The sequence below is a fragment of the Chroicocephalus ridibundus genome, chromosome 21 (genome assembly GCF_963924245.1).
Source record: "Chroicocephalus ridibundus chromosome 21, bChrRid1.1, whole genome shotgun sequence".
Classification (NCBI taxonomy): Eukaryota; Metazoa; Chordata; class Aves; order Charadriiformes; family Laridae; genus Chroicocephalus; species Chroicocephalus ridibundus.
The window spans coordinates 3,673,660-3,681,663 of NC_086304.1; the positions used below are offsets into that span (position 1 = coordinate 3,673,660).

The 8,004-nt window shown below is 51.6% G+C and overlaps 1 protein-coding gene and 1 pseudogene across 1 annotated transcript; both read right to left on the bottom strand.

Moving 5' to 3' along the window:
- Positions 1 to 1,672: 1,672 nt before the first annotated feature.
- LOC134525892 (feather beta keratin-like) lies at positions 1,673 to 2,597 on the bottom strand (annotated as a pseudogene).
- A 2,935-nt stretch (positions 2,598 to 5,532) lies between these two features.
- LOC134525790 (feather beta keratin-like) lies at positions 5,533 to 6,239 on the bottom strand. Its single transcript, XM_063357007.1, has 2 exons — positions 6,179 to 6,239; positions 5,533 to 5,837 (listed from the first exon to the last, which is right to left on the bottom strand). Exon 2 carries the CDS (start codon positions 5,827 to 5,829, stop codon positions 5,533 to 5,535), a length of 297 nt encoding a protein of 98 aa, XP_063213077.1. The 5' UTR covers positions 5,830 to 5,837; positions 6,179 to 6,239.
- Positions 6,240 to 8,004: the final 1,765 nt, after the last annotated feature.

Below are 8,004 nucleotides of genomic sequence, written 5' to 3' on the forward strand. Positions count from 1 at the left end.
CTGACACCCCAACTGGGTCCTCAGTGAAAAGGGTGGACAAAAACCCTTCCCCCATTAGGGTGGGACTTGATTCAGAGACAGGCAACTCTCTCATCTCAGTGGCTCAAACAAATTCCTCATTCAGGAAGATGAAGCGAGCTTTTAGACTGAAGGGACATGTTTATCTAAGGAAATATGTATGCAGAAAGAATCCCAGTGTGACTGCAACATAGCAGCCCTGCAAGTAATGGAAGGATTTCCTTCAAACCTAAAAGAGTATTCATCACCTCAAACCATACTGCAGCCCAGTTTCCTACCCATGGCAATTCCACTTAAAACCCTTCCACACGCAAAACATTAAATCCAAAGAAGAAATTTCCCACCATCTTTCCATTCTCCCCAACTCAGTCCTTCATACTGAGGGTCTACTTAAAGGCTCAAGCATCCTGACACAACATGATCCCTGAAAGCATGTACTGAGGATGTTACCTTCCTTCCATAGCTTGATCTTGACCTTCCTTCTGCTAATGGCTCAGCATGGCTTACGATGAATGGGAGTGCATTTCTACAGAGTCTATCAGTAGGTAAAGACAGACAAGTATTTTGAAGGACAGGTTTCTTTCAAGTAAGACAAGGTAGCAATCTGGTGCAAACATACACTTTTAACCCCAGAAGCGTGCACAAAGACCATCCTTCTACAGCAGAGAACTGTAGGATCAGCTATAGAGCATTCCCCTTGGAGAAACATGAAGACTATAGAAGGGTGGGAAAGAGAAAAAGTTGAAAATCAGAACTCATATTTGCGTTTGCACAGGGCTGCCATAGGGCCCTTCAATTCCCTTGTGACTCCTTCCAATTCCAGGGTTTGGAAGAACTGCTTGGAAGAGGGAAAGGCAGGGACACATTGCGAGTGGTAACATGCGATCAGAGCCTTGGCCAGTTGGGCGATAGCCTGCAGAGAAATGTCTTGCAGCAGGTCAACGGCTTGCCTCATCAACTGGAAGCCAGTATGCAACCTCAGTTGTTACTCACATATCCCATGTGGGAGCTCCTGGCCACTCTTTGCACACTCAGACAATACCACCTACCACTCCACGGTCTCATGTCTTTCGCAATATCCATGGCCTTGAGAGCACTCAGCTCCTTTGGGCACAACGGAGGTCCAACATTCACCCTTACGAGCCCACCCTTATCCCCTCCACAGCATCACATTTGCCCCTGGACAGCTTGGCTGGCTGTCTCAGAAGGGAAGGAACACGAGGAGACATCAAGCTACAATGCAGCATAAACTTTAATGAGCCTAAAGAGTGAAAGAAAGCAGCGCATGGTGGAAGGGACCCGGTCCAGGCTGCTACAAGGGCAGCTGGTAGTCAGGCACCGCATCACAGCAACGGGACACACGTCTTCCTCCCACGCACACGGAGAGAGGCTGATGAGCAGGGCCCCTCTCAACTCGCTTCAGGATGAACCCATGGCACAGGACAGCTGGAGACACCAGGGACTCATGAGGCGGAGAAAAAAGCAGGAGCACAAGAAGAAGACATAGGCTGGCACCTTGCTTCCCTCCCTCCTTTGCAGGAGGACACGAGGGTGCTCAACCCCTCTGGAAACCCTGGCCACCAGCTGCGTCCTGAGTTGGGCACCTGGCTCTGGGCTTCCTGGTCGATGCACTCACTGGACGTCCGGCCCAGCTTTAGCAGGGCAGACACCTTCTGCCGTAGTAGCGGCCACCAAGGCCAGAGAGGTTAAAGCCCCCAGAGTTGATGGGGACACCCTCAGCACTCAGGATGCTGCCAACAGCAGCAGAGGTGGTGGATCCCACGGCGGTGTTCTGGGGGAAGGAGCTGAGGATGGGCCCTGGCAGGGTCACCACCACGGGAGACGGTTCAATAATCACCCGGGAGTCCTGGCACTGCCTGACACAGGGCTCGTTGCAGCTGTTGGCGAGTGGGGTTGGGCCACAGGGACGGCACAGATCGTAGCAGGACATGGCTGTGGGACGGAAGTGCACCTGGGAGAGAGGGTAGGGAAAGAAAAGGCATTATGTGAGGTGCAGTCTGACAGCCTGCTCGGCAAGAGCAAAGGCACAGGCTGGGGAGCAGGGACAGGGTTTGTAGGGAAGAGGAGAGTATTAGGAACTGCGGTCTCCAAGGTTTCCCTGCAGAGAAAGCCCAACACCTTCTCCCACATCTCTCCAGTGTAGCAACAGAGATTCTGGGAGTAGGATCAAGTACCAATGCTCTTAGCAAAAGTTACACTGAGACAAAAGCTCAGTTGAGGCCAGAAGAATTACAGGATCATAGAATTGTTGGAGTTGGAAGGGACCTTAAAGATCATCTAGTTCAAACCCCCCTGCCATGGGCAGGGACACCTCCCAGTAGATCTGGTTGCTCAGAGCCCCATCCAGCCTAGCCTTAAAAACTTCCAGGGATGGAGCTTCCACCACCTCTCTAAGACAAAGAGGAAAAGGAGAAAGACAAGAAAGAGGCAAAGGAGGTTGCAGCTCACCTTATTCACCACGGAGGAGAAGGCAAGAGAAGTGGATGAGGGAGCCTGCAGTTGCACTGCCTTTTATACTGGTCCAGACCACCCCAGGCCTAGAGGCACCTTTTGTGCATGTAATGTGTTTACCAACAAGCTCATCTTGCATGCAAAGCATCACAATTTAAGAAATGGGGACACTGCTTATGTTCCCTGCAAAGCTGCCTTTTCATTTCCCTGTTCATGACATGCCTGTTCAGCCACGCAGGCTCCTTTCAAGTGACTGTATTAGAGGCCAAAATGTTTCCAGGAGAAATGACACGTCAGCACAGGCAGATGATGAGTGTCCCACCTCACCAGGTGATGCCATCCCCTTACCCTGCAGGCCCTCACTTTAAGGATTCTCATAATGAATGAGGCATGTTTTCTTGCAACCCTAAAATACAGGGCCAGACTTAAAAAGAATTTTCTGTGACAGGAATCCCTATATCCATTGTGTAGCCTAATACCTAACTTTATCAAATTTAGGTATAAACATCCCAGTCGCCTTGATTAACCTGTGAAGTTTTACGCTGAGCAATTTAACTTCAAGAAAAATTCATATACTCTTTGCCCTTCCTTACCTTATCTGGAGGGCCTCCAGCAGTTCCCAGTCAACAGGAGAAGGATATTTGAAAAGCAGAGACACTCCTTCCAAGACACACGAAATGTACTCCCCCCACACTGCTACAGCACCAAAGGTCAGTGTTGGAGCTTTCCAAATGTTCATTCTTCATCCTCAAGGCTACCAAATGCTTATTCTTTGAGCCTACACTCTAAATAAATAAGAGGCACAACAAAAAGCTTGGAAAGCTTTCCAGGAGACATCAAAACTCTTTACAAGTAATCATGCTCTGAGAACGTCATCAGGAACACGCTGGAGGCAAGTAGATATCAGGATCTCTGTATCCTCCTCCCAAGCATTTCAGCACATTCAGGCAGGCAGTTTCCCACTGGCCTGTGCTAGCCTCGCACTCAGCACCCGTAGTGAGGGTCTGCCCAAAGGCTCCAATGCCCTGCCGCACCCTGCTCTCGCTGATCACTTGCACAGATGCTGCCTTCCCTTCCCAGCATGATCTTTTCACCCCACTGTGCTTCTGCTGTCAGCTCAGCATGGCTCATGAGTGTGGATGGAGAGTGTGTCTCCTGAGGGCCTTCCTGCACAGCAGGGCACGTGGGTTTCACTGGCAGCAGCTGGCTTTCAGGGAAGAGAGGACTTTAGCTCTGGGGAAAGGCACTGTAGGGGATCCTACAGCGTATGGGACAGCACAGCAGGTGCCCCTCACTCTACCTGAAGCGGGACTGGGGCGCAAAGGGCAAAACATCACCTGTGGAGGACTATAGCCTGCGAGAGGATGGGATAGGCACTTTGTCCCTTCCTACTTCACCAACTACATGACAGCTTCACACATGACCAAGGCTACTGCCCTCCCTGATGTCGGTGGTCTTGCAGTTGAGGGCAGAAAGGCAAGAAGACACACTGGCTGCATCCTGGAGGCTTCCCTTATCTCCTTGCTCTGGTCAGGGAGCAAGGGACAGAGAAAGACTTGCTAAATGCCCTCTCTTCAGTGTCATTGGCCACAGGTTCTGCAAACTCCCCAACAGTGACTGTGGTGCTTTGCCAACATTGCTGAGTGGTTCAGAAAGGGGTCTGGGGGTCACAGGGAGATGGTCTGGAGGCGGAAGTGAAAGGATAAAATTCCTTGGGCATCTGTCACATACCACACATGTCTTGAAGCCATGGAAATCATTGCAGGGGTTTGCTGAGAGTCACAATAAGCCTGGTGTTCAGGACAAGGGGAAGTGAGTGACTTTGGATTGCTTTGTCACATGTAAAGAACAGTCCCCTCCAGGTGACCATTTCAATGGGACACTCACTCTCAGTTCCTCAAAAGGACACAAGTGCACCACATCCTTTCAGCCACCCCTTTACCATATGTGTGATCATATTTGCAAATGCAGCTTAATATTGTACCCTGGCTGCATTAGACAATGTATTTCCAGACGCTTGAAGGAGTTCAACATTCCCCTTCACTCTTCACTCATGAGGCCAGACTGGGAGTACTGGGTTCTGTTCTGGGCTTCTCATTGCAAAAGATACATGAACATACTGGAGAGAGTCAAATGAAAGGCCGCGCAGATGATTCAGGGACTGGAGCATGAGACATAAGAGAAAAGACAGAGACCTGGGAAGAGAAGTCTCAGGGGAGGGCTGCCTCATTAATGTATTTAAATCCCTGAAAAGAACTTGCAATGAGGAAGGAATTAGGGTCTTTTAAGTGCTCCCCATTGAAAGGACCAGAGGCAATGGGCACAGAAGGAAACACAGAAATTTCCATGGGAATGTCAGGAAACCCCTTTTTACAGAGTTGGTGAGGGGCACCAAGCACTGAAACATGTTGCCAGTGAGATTAAGTCTCCATGCTTGCAGCTATTTAAAAACCATCTGGACTTAGAGCAATTGGCTCTAGGCTGACATCCGTGAGCAGGGGGTTGGACCAGTTGTGCTCCAGAAGTCTTTTGCAACCTCAATCACGCTGCGATTCAGTGATTTACCATTGAGCATGTTGTCTGGGCATTCCAGAAAGGAAGGAACACGAGGAGACATCAAGCTACAATGCAGCATAAACTTTAATGAGCCTAAAGAGTGAAAGAAAGCAGCGCATGGTGGAAGGGACCCGGTCCAGGCTGCTACAAGGGCAGCTGGTAGTCAGGCACCGCATCACAGCAACGGGACACACGTCTTCCTCCCACGCACACGGAGAGAGGCTGATGAGCAGGGCCCCTCTCAACTCGCTTCAGGATGAACCCATGGCACAGGACAGCTGGAGACACCAGGGACTCATGAGGCGGAGAAAAAAGCAGGAGCACAAGAAGAAGACATAGGCTGGCACCTTGCTTCCCTCCCTCCTTTGCAGGAGGACACGAGGGTGCTCAACCCCTCTGGAAACCCTGGCCACCAGCTGCGTCCTGAGTTGGGCACCTGGCTCTGGGCTTCCTGGTCGATGCACTCACTGGACGTCCGGCCCAGCTTTAGCAGGGCAGGCACCTTCTGCCGTAGTAGCGGCCACCAAGGCCAGAGAGGTTAAAGCCCCCGGAGTTGATGGGGACGCCCTCAGCACTCAGGATGCTGCCAACAGCAGCAGAGGTGGTGGATCCCACGGCGGTGTTCTGGGGGAAGGAGCTGAGGATGGGCCCTGGCAGGGTCACCACCACGGGAGAGGGCTGGATCACCACCCGGGAGTCCTGGCACTGCCTGACACAGGGCTCGTTGCAGCTGTTGGCGAGTGGGGTTGGGCCACAGGGACGGCACAGATCGTAGCAGGACATGGCTGTGGGACGGAAGTGCACCTGGGAGAGAGGGTAGGGAAAGAAAAGGCATTATGTGAGGTGCAGTCTGACAGCCTGCTCGGCAAGAGCAAAGGCACAGGCTGGCGAGCAGGGACAGGCCACATATAGAGGAAGAGAGCCTTGAGAGCCGCAGTCTCCAAAAGGGCCCTGAAAACACAGATAAGACCACCTCACATCTCCCCTCAGCGTGGCAAAGAGAGGAGAGACAGGAGGCAATGGTCACAGGAAAGTGTGGCTCAGACAAAGACACAGTTGAGGCCAGAACACAAAGAGTAGAAAAATGATAAAGACAAGAAAGAGGCAAAGGAGGTTGCGGCTCACCTTGTTCACCACGGAGGAGAAGGCAAGAGAAGTGGATGAGGGAGCCTGCAGTTGCACTGGCTTTTATACTGGTCCAGACCACCCCAGGCCTAGAGGCACCTTTTGTGCATGTAATGTGTTTACCAACAAGCTCATCTTGCATGCAAAGCATCACAATTTAAGAAATGGGGACACTGCTTATGTTCCCTGCAAAGCTGCCTTTTCATTTCCCTGTTCATGATATGCCCAGTTAACCACGCAGGCTCCTTTCAAGTGACTGTATTAGAGGCCAAAATGTTTCCAGGAGAAATGACACGTCAGCACAGGCAGATGATGCAGCCAGTGATGAGGAGTGTCCCACCTCACCAGGTGATGCCATCCCCTTGCCCTCCAGGCCCTCCCTTTACAGTATTTCCTGACGAATGGGGCAGGTCTCCTCACAACCCTGAGGCTTCAGCCTGGACATCCGCATGCGAGGCTCCCTACCATCATTTGCACTCTCTCATGCTCTGCCCACTCACACTGTACTAGGCATCGCCTTTCTAAGCAGGGCACCTCTGCTCTTGGGTTTTACACCCTCTCTCAGCGGTTGAGCTTTGCTCTTGGCAGAAGTTAGTCTGGCTCTTTTGCCATCTTCCTTCTCTCCTTCATCCCTACTTGCCTTAAGCAGCAGAATACCAGTGGGTAAGAATGAAGCCTATTCACCTCCCAACACTCTCTGCTGGACACCTCTGGCAAAGTTGGAGGCACCCCGGTGACCAAGGCATGTGCTGGCCAATCCATACACGTCCCTTTTCCTGCCCTCCTCTTAGCTATGGCCATCCAGACTGCTGGCACACCGGGCACCACCACATACTTGGCAGGATTTCCACAGGACACCCAACCCTGCTCAGCAGCAAGCAGGCTCCATGAGTCCTTGCAACGGCAGTTGGAGGAGCGTGGCACAAGAGCTGCCTCCTCCTTTACCTGAAGCACAACCAGAGCAGCAGGACCAAAGTATTTCCTCTGGAGGGCAAGTGCGTGGGAAGGAGACACGAAGAACAGAACTGGCAGGGTACCACTGCCACACTCTCCCAACCATGGGGCCTGGTTGGAGAGAGAAAAGAGTCACTGCGTGGGACCTCTGCAGGCACAGCCTCCACAGCACCTGAGTGTGGTTTCTGGAGTATTTGCTGCATGCCTCATCCAGAGCCGAGTCCCTTCAGGACACAGTGACACACGCAGGACTCCGCAACACTTAATGCTTTTCACCACAAGACTGCTCCAGTGGGGCCAAAGATGCTTTTCCTGCTCCCTTGTAGCTCTCTGCAGAGTTTCCGGGACATGTCACTGACGCTACCCATTGCTTTCAGATGAGGGAGGACAATCCCTGTCTGTCCATCCCCCTCCCTTACTCATTTTACACGCCTATGCTCAAACCATCACTATTGTGCCAAAATCTATCAGGGGACTCACATCTCTCTTTATACAGTTGCCCTGGCTACCACATCTGGTGCAAACATGCACTTTTAACCCCAGGAGAGTGCGCAAGAGTATTCTTTGACACTGTCAACAGCAGGACTGTAGGTCTAGCTGTAGAGCATTCCCCTTGGAGAAACATGAAGACTATTGAAGGGTGGGAAAGAGAAAAAGTTGAAAATCAGAACTCATATTTGCTTTTACACAGTTGCCCTGGCTGCCACTTGGCCCTTCAATTCCTTTGTGCCTTTCTGCAGTTCCAGGGTTTGGAAGGAGTGCTTGGGGGAGTGAAGGGCAGGAACACATTGCAAGTGGTAACATGCGATCAGAGCCTTGGCCAGTTGGGCGATAGCCTGCAGAGAAATGTCTTGCAGCAGGTCAACGGCTTGCCTCATC